At 42.5% G+C, this 15,711-nt stretch overlaps 2 protein-coding genes across 4 annotated transcripts in view; one reads left to right on the top strand and one right to left on the bottom strand.

Moving 5' to 3' along the window:
- Positions 1-15,711, top strand: part of DOCK1 (dedicator of cytokinesis 1) — a 491,171-nt gene that overhangs the window by 182,043 nt on the left and 293,417 nt on the right. For both annotated transcript variants that reach the window (XM_012781384.2, XM_012781385.2), the window contains exon 27: positions 350-445. In XM_012781384.2, coding sequence (XP_012636838.1) covers positions 350-445 — 96 coding nt within the window. The remainder of the gene's footprint in view (positions 1-349; positions 446-15,711) is intronic.
- The window catches only part of INSYN2A (inhibitory synaptic factor 2A), a 60,929-nt gene continuing 50,210 nt past the window's right edge, over positions 4,993-15,711 (bottom strand). For both annotated transcript variants that reach the window (XM_012781388.3, XM_012781389.3), the window contains one exon: positions 4,993-9,582. In XM_012781388.3, coding sequence (XP_012636842.2) covers positions 9,399-9,582 — 184 coding nt within the window. In that variant the 3' untranslated portion in view covers positions 4,993-9,398. The remainder of the gene's footprint in view (positions 9,583-15,711) is intronic.

Raw genomic sequence — 15,711 nt, 5'->3', positions numbered from 1 at the left:
GCATCCACAGATGGCCAAGTGTCTTTAGGAAGCTAATTGGTGGGCTAATCAAGGATCATAAACATTATATTGTTTAAACAGATTTGCTTTTATTATTAAGAGTTTGCTTAAATTAAATTACTGTGATTTTATATATATAACAAATTATCATTAATGGACTATAATTAATAAAATGCCTTGAGTTTTCTTTGCGAAAGGCTTTTGCCTTTGACAAGGGCCATTTTTCATCTCGTTAAAGGTCGTAATTGATTTACTCTTTACAGGGTAAATGGATTCAGTGACAGCCGCTGGGGCTTGCATGTTAATGTTTGTCTTTGGTGTTGGTTCTCACCGATGTGTCCTTTTCCAGGGGCCGACTCAGAGGCACGTCCAGATAATCATGGAGAAACTTCTCCGGACAGTGAACCGAACCGTCATTTCCATGGGGCGGGATTCCGAACTCATTGTAAGTGCTCGGTGGCATGTGCCTGGATGCTGAACTAGAAAGCATCTTTCCCAGGAATGTCCCTAAACTCTATCTGGTCTTTCTCCAAATGCTGTTTGAAAATAAGCTTATTTTATTATAATAGAGTGAGTAGTCGAGACACAGTCTGGTATATAAAACATCTTCATCAAGTAAGTGTCAAAGTTGTAGGGTAAGCAAACCAGTATTACAGAGACAGAAACATTTGATTCTAGTTTTCTCATTACTTACTTCTAGCAAAAGATATGCATTTTCTTCTAAGTCCTCATTCTTTAAGCAGTTTTTTTGGTCTACATGTATTTACATTTAAGGTGCCATTAATAAAATTTTATGTAGGACCTTGGAAAATAATTGAGGCACTCCAACTTAGCTGTTTCTTATTGTCTAATATATAGTTTAGGCATTTTCATTATAGGGAGTAGTTAGGCATAGACAACTATTAGTTTTTTTCAAGAATGCTTTAACGATAATTTAGCCTTTCAAGTTTCATATCCTGATACCCTTTCCCAGTGTTTTCTGCTCCCTACGCCGCACCCATTATTAAATTTGTTTTCTTAGGCAAAAGATCCACACATAGTTTCCATTTAGTTTTCTAAATTTTTAGTACATGTTACTGTTAACTAAACTTGGCAAATGGCCTTCCAAAAAAAGTAACTTCTCTAATCAAAGAATAAAAAGTCTGTTGAGCATTTTCCCTGGCAGTCAGAGGAGGCACGTTGGTCTTTCCTGACATGTGACCTTCGTTCTTTTTGCATCTCTGTGGAGGAACAGGAAGGTAAAGTGTGCCTCCTTTGACAGTGTAGCAAGAACTTTCCATTTCTCTGGCTGGCATCACAATAGAGGATGCGGTTTGGGGTGAATCGCAGATAAGAAGCATAGAAGGACTAGCACTGCCTTAGTATGTTTCTGTCTGGTAGTCTAGTTTATGTCTTCGAGTCGCAGCACATGCTGTGTTCACATGTTCCTTTTTCAAGTGTAGCTCGTTTAAGTTGGGCCTCTAACGTGTGTGAATTAGAAAGTAAAATGTTTTCAGGTAAGTTGGATTTATTTGCAGTGGACTTTCCCATTATTATGTGAATGCAACTTCTTCATATTTTTCATCCTAACTATTCTTTTTCATAATCTAGAAACACCTTTATATGCTTAATGTGGAGTGCACACTGAGCCCCATGGTGTGGGACTTGGGGTGACTCTAGAAGCATTCCTGAGGCCTGGAGTTCCTGTCTCCCTGGGCTTACGCTATGGGTGCACTTACATACTCTCATACTTGGAACCAGGAAAGGGTCTTAAGGTAGAATGAATGGTGTGTGTGGCTTGAAGTTGAGCCAAGTATTGTATCCTTCTGCTAAGACTCATCTTAGAATGGGCTGGATTAGAGAGGCTGGGTGTGACATGATGGCACTGAAGCTGTTACAGTGAGAGACTGATGGGCATTGTGGAAATGGTCTGCCTGGTGGGCAGAGGAGGGAGACAGCAGATGTAGAGACAGTCCTGTCTCTGGGTAGGGAGCATGGTCCTGTCTAGGTAGGGTACGTGGTCTTGTCTTTGGTTAAGAGGGCATGGTCTGGTCTCAGATTAGGAGGGCACAGTGCTCTGTCTGGTTAAGGGGGCATGGTCCTGTTTCTGGTTAGTGGGGCAAAGTCCTGTCTCTGATTAGGTCTTTATACTAGGCGTGTGTTTGTTCTCCTGATTTAGAGCCCATTGGGCGGCAGTTGACTGGGGAAAGGAGGGCAGAGAGGAAGCCCGTAAAAGTCTGGGTGGGTACCTTGAAATTTGGAGAAGTGGTAGGACATGCTCACAGCTTGATCAAAAGGTAGAAGGGACCCTGTGGGGCATCTCCTTTCAGACCCTGTGGTCCAGGATGTCTTTGGGAAGTTTCTCCTGTCTCAGGCATAATGATAATAGTGGTGATAACAGTAGCAGCTCTCCATCGAGCACGTATTTATATAGTAGGTGCTGCATAACTAATGGGAAGATTCTCAATCCTCACCTTCACCCTGGATATGCAGCTGCAGGTAATGCTTCAAAGACGATGAGAAATTGTTCAAGACCCCATGGCTAGCAAGATAGCACTTGCTCAGAGCCCTGCTTTGGTGCCTGAGCTTGTTCACCGTCTGTTCTATAAGACTGAGTCACATGATGCTGATGGCTGTGGCCTGTTACAGGAGGCGTTGAAGGGAACTTCAAGTTGCTCTTAGATCTCCATCTTAGTTTGGGTGGTATTTTTGCAGGAAAATAAGCACCTTTTTTTTTTCTATCTTTGAGTCATTTCCCTGGGGCCAAACTCCAGGATTTACTAGAATTGAAAGGGCCAGGCAAGGGTTGGGTGCCCACTTTCTGAAGAGATTGCAATGCCCTAGCTTGGAAGGAAGAAACCATGTGCTCTAAAGAACCCTTAGGAGTTTCTGTCTGTTAAATACATGCAAAAATTCTTTTGTATTTCTTTTGTAAAACTAAGCTGTCATGGAAGAAATCTAGAAGAAAATGTTTTAAATAAACTACAATTACCTAATGAGTGGTGACAACATCAAGATGTTTTCAAGAACGGCATTCACCATGAAAATTTGAGTTGTGTAGAAGGCTTTTTCTATCCCTGACCAAACATGAGTCCCATCTCTGGCATCAACAGAGTAGCAAGAGGGAAATGCTGCCCTGCTTGGGATGCCCAAGCTTGCTCTGCCAGTTTGCATCAGATGTAGATTTATGCATTAACTTTTTAATGACACTGTTGTTGATGTATGAATTTAGATTAGAGACAGATTGGGGCAAAAACCATCCCTGAGAAGGTGGACAAAAAACTTAATCAGTGGACCTTCTGGAGTAGAAAAAGAACAGGAAATAGTTTATAGATCTGTTTTGGGTAAGCTGTACCATTCCATTAGACCATAGAGATTTCAATCTTTATGTGTTACTCAGTTTTGCATAAATATAGTGGAAATTATATAACTATGAATCAGCGTAAAAATTCTAAGTAATCACTGGAAATGGATTTTTAAAAATTGAAGTGATTAAAAGGAACTCTTGAATTGATACCCTTCGCTTAATGATTTATGCCGCGGTATTATCTATCAACAGTGATACTAGAAATGTGACCTCTCTTTCCATCAGAATAAGATTTAATTGGGTAGGCTGTTATGGCCTGACAATTTCCTCCTGTCTGTTTATGTGTGGAACAGAGAACTGGGGAACTTCACACAATTGGATAAGTTGGGATATACAGTGTAAGGCTTTTCTTTTATTTGCATCTGTGATATTTTATAAAAACTCTACTTTGCAGTGTGTATCATTTATTTTAGTTGATTATATTTGAAATGGGCAGTTGGAATGCAACTGATGCATCGGATGGTAATGTGCCATGACCCTACATATTATACTTTCTAAGCAAAACAAAACAAACTCCATTTGGCATTCTAGAATTTAGATCGTGTGGGTACCTACCACAGGCCCTGAAACAGCAGCTTTGTAGTAATCTTGCCGCAGAATTACAAGGGTATTTTCTCTTTACTCCAGTGTAGTCTGATGCTATAGAATAATGGAGTGAAATATTTAGTTTTATATGAAGTCAGCTTTCAGATTTTATTTTTATTTTCCTTTTTAAAAAGCTTTCCAGGTCCTCAGCACTAAGCAGTACTCTTTTTATCATGGGTGGTTCTGAGCAAGTGGCCACCACTGGATTAGGTGGTCTTGTGTGCAGGTGGCCTGGCCAGGCCATTTGGTGACCTGGTACCCCTACATATGTGTGTGTCTTTCCTGGAACAAGCACTTGTGTGCAAAGCTGGATGAGAGTTGATGAAATGAGTAGCCCATAGTGATGTTCCTTCTCCTATGATATTAGCTGCTGTTGCTTCTTTCACATAATCAGATTTACATTCTGTTAATGGGTCCTTTAAAAATGTAATCAAGTGAGAAGGAATTTTAAAGATTTTTCTATGACCTGGATACACATCAGAAGCCTGGAAAGTATTCATTCACTAAAATGAAATTGTAAGCTTCATCCAAGCAAAGGTTCCCTTGGAAAATTCAAAGAGGTGGGCTTAGGGAAGGGGAAATTCTGCCTGGATTCTCCATGTATTCTTGTGATCACTGGTGCGTTTTAACTCATGAGACTCAAGTGATGGGAGTTATTTGGCTTCCACTCTGAATACCAGCAGTGGCGGACATTGATGGGAAGGGGAGTATGTTTCATGGTGACAACAGCATCATCGGTGGGGAATTTGCTATTAGTGAAAACCCAGTGCTTTCTTTGAGCCTGGGTGATTTATAAGGACCTGACATGCTTCTTCATTTGGAAAATAGTGTAATAGAATTGGTTTCCCAGGGAATAGTGCCTTTATTTTTATTTATTTTTTTTTACCAAGACTCATAACCAAATATTTTCACAAAAATGTTATAACCCCATACATGAGCATTCATTTTGAGATGTTTATTCCAATGGAGTTTAAAGATGAATGTGCTTTTAAAAACCACTATTTTTCATCTTCATTTGCAAAAGAAAAAATGTTATAAATGTTTCAAATAGACGTGTGGCTTTTGTATACAGCATCATAAAAAATGTCTCTAATTGCAGTGTTTGCTAATAAATCTACTTGCTTTCTGAAAATCATCCTAACACGTGTGTATGTGTGAACAGTGATAACTGTATAAGTTCACTTTTTATGTGGTGTTGCTGCAGCAATTTATCCTTCCGTTTTATATTCTTATATTTTTTCAAGGTTGGTCACTAACTGTGGGTTTACTGCAGAGGAAATAAAAACTGCATCATCGAATGGGCAAAATATGTACTGCATTTCTTGCATACTCATACCAAACTGCAGAGGTGCCTAGAGTTAATTATTGAGCTACTTAAAGGTAATATGCTGCTTTCACATGACCTTGCCACTGGCCAGAACGTATGCTACACCTTATAGCATGATCAGTTGACGCTCATTTATGAAACGGCATTATTTCTGATCTTTGCATCAGATAGCTGTTCACTTCTGTTAAATAAATTGGCAGCATGCTTAGCATACAGCACGTGTGCTAGTGATAGAAGTTTCATAGCTCAAAGAAGATGTGACCATGTGGAAAGCAACTGCTCTGATCTTTAGGTGACACTGCACCAACGAAACTGCCTTGGTTAGTAATCAAGTCAGATTTTACTTGCTGATAAAAATGTTCCCAAAGAATTGATCCACCAGTGGTGGGCTTGGTGAACGTGCCACACTGTTACAAATAGCATGACATGGAAAAAAGTACATGGCCTCATTCTTGTTTCCTGTTCTTCCTCTCTTCTATGAAAGGCAAAAAACAAAACACATTTATTAGATGGTGTGTTTTTTTAGTTTTAATTAATGATTGTATATCCTGGTTATGATATGCCTGCTGGGGTTCACCAAGGAAAATGCAGTGGCAAGGCAGCCCTCTTGGTACTGTTTGAAGATTGGAGTCTTTCAGCTTCCTGCTGGGCCATGGACTATGACACTATTTACACCTGAGAGTTCAGCCTCATCTCAGAGCTCCATGGCAATAGGTAACTCTTCTGCCCTGTAGGATGCACGGGAACATCTGTCCAAGCCCTTTCCAAGGTAGCAGCGTTTTTCCACACCTTGAATACCTCCCCTATCATACTCTTCTGCAGTTGGGGGAGGGTCTGAGTTTGAAGGAGCAGGTGCATAGGCCCTGGGACCTCTGCTGCTTAAGGTGAGTCACATACTTTTGTAGAGTGACCAGTGAGTGTCTCTGTAGCAAGAGGCCCTTCATGGTATCTTGGTGTCTATAGGACAGGACCTTTGAGGCAGCATTGTAGGTAGCTCGGAAATGATTATAGAATGGGACTTGGAATCCTCCCTCCAGCTCCCTCAGGAGGAGGCTGCGTCAGGCTTTCCATCCCTTTCTGCATGGATGCCTTGTGTTCAGCCCTTTCTTTTCCCTGAGGAACTTGTGAGGGTAGCAGGAGCCTCACTTCTAAGCCTACAGGGTCCCCACCCTGGCACATGTACTCTGTTGTTGCACATACTGGGAAAGGGTGTGGTGGCCTCTCCTCCTATAGGTGATGCAGCTGCCAGCCGCCTATGGAGATGGGTCAGGAGAGGCAGGTACACAGCCCAGCTGGGGTGCCTGTCTTCCACCGGGATGGAGGAGAAGAGAGGAAGAAGGTGGCCAGTGCCCTGGGTGGCACCTGGTCGATGGAAGGTCTATGGAGAAGCTGCCTCCATCAGGCCATTGGAAGATTTGCTGTGGCAACACTGGATCGGGTTCATCATCTCCTCTGACCTTCTTTCAAAGTTAGACCTCAGTGAGACACATTCTGCTGTGAGCCTGTATGGTGCCCTGTGCACCCTAAAAAGTCACCCTGTATTCCTGGCGGCCAAAGCGTGTGGCAGGGTGCATGACTGGGCAAGCATTTCGGTCCCCTCACCAGGCCAGGCCAGCCTGGGTGGCAGTGCCTAGGCCACACGATGGTCTCATCTTCTGCACACCTGAGGACATGCCTTTCAGCCCAAACATTCTTCCTTTCTTAGATTCCTTTTATTTTCCCAATTCATTGAGGCCATGAAATAAGTTTAATAGCTGCATAAAACATCTTTGATTTTTTATTTAAAAATTAATAAAGAACTTAATGACACGTATAATAATTTAATCTCTATACGTAATGCCACGTGTACATCTACATGAGGGAACACTGTACGTTTTACCTTGGATTTGTATCAAAGTTTGTACTTGAATCTTTCCAAGAATCATCATGTTAGCGACACATTGCAATTAAACTATGAAATGATTTTGAAAATATCTTTTCTCTATTTTGAAGACACTTTTATTTCTAAGGAAGAATTAGTTTATCTTCGGAGGTTCATTTTTGACTCTGCAAATTAAAAAATTTTTTTTTTGTCTAGACTGGTTTGAAACAGTGACACTGTTTTGTATATTAAGATGTCCTTTTGTGTAGACAGATTTATAGAACTAATTGGAACAGTGCTAACACCCTTATTTCTATTCACTGAGATAGTTGGGGTTCTTAAAACATAAGGAGAGATAACATATTGCAAACATTTTTATAACTTCAGTTAAAAACAGTATAAAAACATGAAACACATTTTTAAATTTTGAGTCTACATGAAACAATTGCACTTCCTTCATGATGCAGGATCAACTTATTCATTGTTCTTGCACAAAAAAATATTTCTCAATTCTGTTAATTGATATTCAGGGATTTGAATCCTCATATAGTGTTTCCGCCAAAGTAGAGAGAGTGTGTGTGTGTTTGAAATTAAAGCATACATCTGCAGTATTGTTTGAGTTACCCCCAAAGAGTATTTATATAATATACTCTTCATTTTTTGCAAGTCCAGATCTGCTTACTGATCACTAGGTCCTTGTAGAATCAAAACAGTTAGAACTAAAATAGATTTGCTGTTGAGGAGGAAAATGCATGGCAAGAAATAGCTCCAATCTGGAAAAAGCAGGTTGAGATCCTTTTACCAAGGTTAGCCACTTTGTGTTTGGTATTTATTGAGTGAGGGGTGCATGTCAGCACTTGATTTGGTAGGAAATTGCTGGACAGAAACTTGAAGACTAGGTTTTCTTATATGTTCATAAACTATTCAAAATTTAAGTTGTACAAAAAAAAGCAAACTAAGATCCCTACTTCCTATTGTGAAAACCAAAAAGTTGATAGACAAAGTCAGTAATAGACTAGGGGATTTTGGTTTCTATAAAAAGATACTTGCAAAGGTGCAAAGGAATGAGTGAAAAAATAAAGGAACTAAGATTTACCTTGCAATATGTAATCAAGAGAGAACTCTAAATGTTACCATTGATTTAAAAAATACCTAAAAACATTTGATTCACAGCTTTCCCCTAAGTATGTCATTTAGTACAACTTACTAATAGGTTAAACGTAAGCGACATTAAGTTTGTCCGATGGTAGCAGCTAAACGAAACACGCTGTTTCTCTTTGAGTTGGTCAGGTCTTCTGCCGTTGTTGCGAAGCATAAGCAATTGTGGAAACATCTGACAGTGGCGAACACTGTCTCAGGATTGATCCACAAACACACTTTCTGCCATGGCATAGGATGCCTGGGATTTACTGGTGACTGTGTTATCCATGGTGTATCTGTGTGTATTTTCAAATTCTTGCCAGAATTCATCATTTGGCCTTTGGGTACCAAAAGATTAAAAACCAGATCTAAGAAAGCTTAATGTCCAATAGCTCTGACCCTGTCAACTTGCATTAATTAAAGGCATATCCTGACTTTGGGGGACTCCTGGCTGCTGGCCATTTGGAAGATGAGCAGTAAACATGTCCTAAGTCTGGAGATAAAGAGGATGCTAAATTTGAAGTGTCAATGTGACACTGAGATGTGGTCACTTGGCTTAGCGCTACAGCACATGAAGGCAAATATACATATAGTCACATGTTAGAGATTATTCATGGTCTCCGACCACTTGAAAAAATTGTGCTTTCTCCGGAATTTGATGTGCTGAAAATTGCACTCGCCCCCTGCTTATTTGCAAAATGAAACATAAAAATGAAGTCCTTTGCAAACATAAGGCTTGCTTTTTCTTCTCATTATTTAAAAAAAATAAAGGCTTGAAAATAACTATGAGTTTTAGCTGTGTACAGTGATACCTGCTGTTTTGCAGGTGATAAACGTATTATTTGCAGATCAGGAAGGGAATAGAATTTTTACTTATCATCTCTGACTACGTAAGTGTCACTTCAGATTTTACATCCCACATCAGGGAACTGCAAAGAACAGCTGGCAAGGAGTGACATTAAATACCTTGCTTCTGTTAGTTATCTGTTGGTACAAAGGCCTTTTTGGTACTCAGAGCGGGAAGTGGGTGGTGCCCACATGGGCACTCTAGTTCCCTCCATCCTATTCATTTTGGAAAAGGATTGACTGAACTCCAGTGGGTTTTAAAGACGGCCTTGAGACTCCAAACACCATGAGTTTTAAAGGAACCAGAGTTTCCATCTTCCATGCTTTTTAGATTCGGGTTTGGATTTTTGCTTGGGAGTGGAGGAACAAGTCTCCTGAGAGTAAGGCGAAGGTGCAACCTGAGTTTCCTCAATGGGATGGAGTTTTCTCAGAACTGGCTGGAGTTTGTCTTCTTGCTGCTTAAAATCCAGCTCCACACTAGAAAGAAAGGATACGAAAGAATTTAGTGTTTGATCTTTCCCATATAAAGACCCCACCTTAATGACAGCAAAATTCAGTGATCTCCTACCAGGGTCATGATCATTCATGGGTGATTCATGCTTATAATGTAATTTTATGGTATAATAATAAGCAATTGGCTTTTCTACGTTTTATCTCTAAGTCTCTATAAATATTTCAAATTGGCTCATTTTCTTTGGAAAATGACTTATTTGCTTCCATGGGTGACCCTTTAAAGTTTTGTTATGTACATAGTTGGTATCAAAGTATATAATGTATTTGTTGAAATGAAAAGTGTAAAATATGAATGACCTCATTGTTTGTCCATAGACTTCTCACATGTGCTTCATGGGATTAAATAGATCACCCAGAGCATGTGTGGGCTGAGATCATCTTAATGCACATATACCAGGTACATGCAAGCTCTCCTTTGTGCACTGTGTCACACGATCAGAGACATCTGTTTATCTCACATGAAACAATGGCAGTAGGAAATGGCCTTGGTTTATATTCTCCTTGCAAAATCTCATCCCTCTGAAAAACTGGTCAGAGCTGTAGTGCTTGATGCTGGGGAAAACAATGTGTTCACCGAGTCAACACCATTTAATGCTACTGAGTTGTCATCAAACAGTTTCCCAGGGAGAAACATGGATTGTATTCAGTAAAAACAACACTAAATTGTAATTACTTCCATTACAATTAGAGCTGAAGCCATAGTGTGTAAACACGTAGCCTCATGGAAGGACATTTGCCAGTAGTGATGGTGTTGTATTAGAAAGATGGGATTAAAGATGATTTTTAAAAATACATCTTCTTTCATACATTAATAACATTTCTTTTAACGCCAACTTGCCTTGAGTCCTCCTTCCTCTCCATGCCTTTGAAAAGGACCATTTTCCCTTGTTCTTACTCCTAACAGGTTCCCATGGCATTTGGGGTAGCAGTCCCCAGCCACATGTTGTTTTTCATGAAAATCCCTCCATGCAGACTCTTGTCCCACCTCCTGCTCACTGCCGCCCTGCCGGGTATCCTGTGGTCTAGGCCAGGGTGCTACATCCTGCCAGGCCTGGGGAGAATTCTGCTCTGTCCTCCTCCTGTGTCTGGCCTGGATGCCAGACTAAATGTCAGTAGATTTCAGGAAAGGCTCAGCAATGATGATAATGCATGAGTTCATAACATTTCATATCCACTGGAACCGTAAACCATTTATAAACATGAAATCCTATTGATTTAGAGAACCATTAATCCGAGCCAAATTTTGACATTTTAGAAAGACAAAACAGCAAAGCCGTATTATCTGGAGTTCTAAAACAAGTTCAAGACCCATCTAATGGACCATTTGATGTTTTAAATCTACTCTTCCATTTTTCTTATTTGTCAAAGACTATAATATTACTCAAAAATTAAAAAAAAATTGTCAGAGAAGTTTATGGCCAGTTATGCCCTGCTCCTAAAATTAGAGTTATTCCCCCCCCCCCATTTCAAAGGGCATCTTTGAGTTATGCTGAAATTTATAGGAAGTAGAATAAAATTTTAGGAATTTAATTATATTTTGCTAATCCAGAATATATGATAATGGAGGCACAATCCCCCTTAAGGACAGTTGCCAAAAGTGCAGTCTGAGCATGTGCTCCCTGTATGAAATTCAAGCCCGAGTTCTGTGCTGTGGTGCAGGAGACAGAACATGGCATTTCCAACCCCTTCCCTTCCAGTTGATGCTGGGTGGGGAGTGGGGTTTCATTAAGCTTTAGTGTCATCCACTTCAAGGAGAAAGAGTAATTCCTATCCTGGCCGTCTCACTGACTTAAAGTAATGGTCTGTCCTTTTATCTGCCCTCCCTCCAAACAAAGTCCATGAAAGTATTTCCTAAACTATATGATGCAATTGAAATATTATTATTAGTATCTGATAATATCCTTATTATCTGTTGATTACTAATTTTATAATGGAAATAAGAGCTAACTAGTTAACCTATCTATTAGAGAATCCTTCAACTTAGACATTTAATAAGGAAAGGACAAGCTTTTCAATGGAGTCTGTGAATATCTGGCATGGCAGGTGCAAAGATGCTTGGCTAATATTGAAAGTGTACTGTCCAGATCACAACCACCTCAGCATTCCCAGATAGGTTTTGAGTTATTAGAATGGAGGGCACAAATGCTAGGATTGCCTAGGCTAACAGTACAGTTCTGGGTACCTGTAATTATTGAATTCCCATTAAGCAACTACACTGGGAATCCTGTTATTAACCAATTTATCACACCAAAGAACCATGTAATCACAAGGTAATCTAATCTGAGTTCTTGTTAACAGAACGACTCAACATTATCTGTTGATTCCTGTTTGTATGTCCCCATTACGCTGTACTGGGAAGCACAGCCAGGAGTGGGTTCTTTGGTGGGGACATGTGTGAGCCTGTGAAATGCTGGCAGTGGGGCCACCCCACAGCCCCCAGTCTATAGCACAGGAGTTACATACAGTGCATCTGCTGTGGGTGACGGACGTGCCCCAGCCAGGTCTTGTGTGGAGGCACTTGCACTAGCTAGTTGGTAGGAATAACGTACGACGCTTGTACACTCCTTTCTACTGGGTGACATTTCTTGTTGGGGAAGGAGCACACCACATCCCTGGGTTGAGTCTGAAGCAGACAGTTGGCTGGAAACGGTGGTATCAGAAGGTTACTAGTCTGGCCAACTCCAGTGCTAAAGGACAAAAGTCCCTTTGGTCTATAGTCAAGTGGCCAGAAGAAAGCAACCACCTGCTATCCCGGTGCAGTGGAGGACTCAGACAAAGGCTGCTGGTGACATTTTGGGACGTTGCTACTCCCTTGCACACAGACCCCACTCCATGTTTAAGACGGAGACTTGTCCAGATAGGGCCTGGCCCTGCCTACTGAACGGTGGTGGCTCTGGCTTTGAGCTTCATGGCTGCCCAGCAGACATGTGGTGTGGGTGGTGGTCACCCCACCTGTGCCATGTCTTTGTCCCTCGCTACCTTCTTCATGGTGATTACTTTCCCCCAACCTGAAACACCCTTCCTGGCTTGTGGCATGGCTGGGCACTCTTTGTCTCACTGTTCCTTAGATACAAACACCATGCTCATTGGTGGACCTCCTTCCAAAAGACCACCTGTCATCCATCCATTCTTATTTCCTTCTCTGCGCTCACCATCGACAACTATTTTGTTTGTTTTCATGTTACTTTGCCTCCACCTTCCCAAATGCAGGTTGCCATGACATCATCCTGTCTCTGTCCCCAATAACTACATTAGGGCCTGAGTCACGGTGGTTGCCTAAATAATATTGCCAGAATTAATGAATGAGAACAGAGCCTGGGAAGACAAATTCTACCTCGGCTTAGTCCCGGCTGCCCAGCACTGCTTGGCTTTGGCCCATGACACTGTCATTGCTACCCTGTCCTCCTCCCACACCAAGGTCCCCTCCTTGCCACAGATAAAATGCTGCTCCCGGTGGCAGTGATGTTGGAACTACTCCAGGTGGAGTCTGTGGCCTGGTTCTATTCCATCAGAACTTAATCTAAGAGGATTTTGAAAATTATTTTGCCAAAACACCCCTGGATCTTTTTGGAGTTCAGCTCCTTGCCCCGAGTCCCTCCCCACCTTTTGTAGGATTCTGCAGTAAGATCTTGGTTAGGATGGTGGGGGGTCCCATCCTTGGATAAGCAGGGTGTGCTTGTGAGTGGCCAGCTGCTCCTGTTGCTGTGTCAGGGGGAACCTGGAGTGTTATTTCATTCCCTTTTCATTTTTCCTGTCAACCAGAGGAGGGCCTGGCCATTGTTTTCCAGGTGATGTTGCTTCTAAGTGCCATCAAAGCCACATACCTCCAACCATGTTGTTGGACCTGCCTTCCCAGGGTGGCACCAGCACAGAAGCTACAGGCACAGAGGCAGACAGGAAGTCTGGGCTCCAGACCGTAGGAGTCAGCTGGGGCTTTGCACAGCTCCCTGCAATCCCCTGGGTCTCACTGCCCACTCCCTGCCTGCAGGATCTGGCAGTTGTAATGCACTGGCAAGGGGACATGCACATCACGGTGAATGCTTAAGCAGCCTGGGAAAATTCCTGACTCTTGAGATTGAAAGCATGAGTCTAAAGGGGCTGGAGCCAGGCCAGCCTTACCTGTGTGAGGTGTGCTCTCCTCTTAAATGCCTGAGTCACACACAGGCTGCAGACTGTGCTGGGTAAGACGGAAAATGCCTGCGCTGCTGGAAGTTTGCAATTTACAAAGCCTGGAGAACTGTTATCATTTCCCTGTGCAGCTCTCCTTTCCCTACCCAGGTCTCCATTCTGCCTCCTGCCCAAGGAACTATCCAACAAAACACTTGTGCTACGAGCTCCACGTGCTCTGAACCTGTATTGCTACTGCACACTCCCTGTGACTCATTGTGGTGTGTGATTAAAGCAACTGAAGGTAGATTTAATTCTTAGGTTAGTCTTTTTCTCTTAAAAATGAGTTTTTAAGTATGTGGACTTTCTTACAATATTATTTTGCACATTTCCAAAGAAATAAGTATCTGCCCTAAATAAGTCTCCGGCTGTTCTGTCAGCCTGCACCCAAGCTTCATTTTCTTTCTGGAGACAGTGCCAGGCTCTGTAGTAACACTCCTCCCCACCGCTGCATGTGGTTTTACACAGCCGCGTCCTCCTTGCTTCTCCAGTTTATGCTGTTTGTCACATGCTCCTATAAATACTCAGGCCCTGCCACAGTTTTTTTAGCAAGCTGTCGCTGACTCCTCAAGTTAAAAAGGAATACATTTTGCAATGTCCCTTTATTCTTTCTTCAGTCCCCTGAGAGTAGCAGTAAAGAGTTAAAAGCAGGTGAGTTTGGCTCCCAAGTGCTTGTATTCTGGAGTGGAAGAAAGCTTGGAGCCTTTGATGCCTCCAGCCTCGACAGTGCTGCCTGGCTCACTGGACAGCAGATCAGAGGCCTCTTCTCTTAATTCTCTGTGCATTAGATCTCAGGGCCCCCCAGTGCTAACTGTGGCTCTCACCGACACATGCTCTGCCACTGTGGACAAATCTTGGGGACATGAGCTTCCATGGCGGTGACATGGCAACTGGAATGAGCTCTCACCCATGGGGAGGGGGTCCCTATGAAAATCCCCCATCATGCCAAGAAGCATAGTACAAGCCCAGGAGGGCCAGCCCATTAGGGTGTGGGATGGCTCTCGCTTGGGGCTTTGGATAGGATAAATCATTTCCCCAAAGCACTGAACTTTGAGGTTTTCCCAAAGCCAACAACATCACGTGAAGTTGGCTACACCTGGCTGGCTTTGCCTTAGTACTGTGAGCAACACCAGCATCACCTAGAGGAAGCTGAAAGTTAGGGTCCAGATCCAGGCCTGGCTCTGTCCCTTGCATGCCAGGTAAATTTAGGCAAGTCCCTTCTTTCTGAGCCTTGGTGACATGGGCCAACTCTCCAGGCAGTGAAAGAACCAGGACCCCAAGTAGCCATCATTCTCTTCTGAATACATTTCCAGTGGATGTCTAAGGGGCATGATAAATCCAGCATGCCCAAGACCAAGACTTGCCCCCAGATTGCTCCTGTTCTTGCAGCCACAGCCGGCAGCCACATTCATCCAGCTGGGCGGGCTACAGTCACTGGGGTCAGGCTCACTGTGTCCCCTGCTGCCTCTACAGTGCTGGGTTTAGTGGATTTGCCTTCAACACAGTTCCCTGTGTGCTTCCTCCACTGCCCTTCCACCTTCCACCGCCCTTGCCCAGAACCCCAGCATTGCCCTCTCTGGGCATTGAAACTTCTGAGTTTCTTTCATTCTTTCTTCTTTGTCTTCCACTCCTCAGTCTCCAGAGTCATGTTAGGAAAACCAGCAAACTCCTCGTCCAACTTCTGCTTATCCTTCAAAACCTAGGTCACATGTCATTTCTTCTTTCTGTGGATTTGCCAGAACAACCAAGTCCACCCACCCCTGCAGTCATACCCAACATGTCTGGGACGAACTGCTCCCCTGTCAGGGCTCTCTCCAGACGCTTACTAGAGCACGTCTCATTTTGGATTGTAGCTATTTTTTCTCAGATCTGTGACCTCTTTGAGGGACAGTCCATGTTTAATTCATCTTTTGTCTGCAATGCATT

This window comes from Microcebus murinus, chromosome 14 (genome assembly GCF_040939455.1).
Source record: "Microcebus murinus isolate Inina chromosome 14, M.murinus_Inina_mat1.0, whole genome shotgun sequence".
NCBI lineage: Eukaryota > Metazoa > Chordata > Mammalia > Primates > Cheirogaleidae > Microcebus > Microcebus murinus.
The sequence above is the reverse complement of the archived record's forward strand: the minus strand, read 5'-3'. Positions and strand labels throughout refer to the sequence as shown.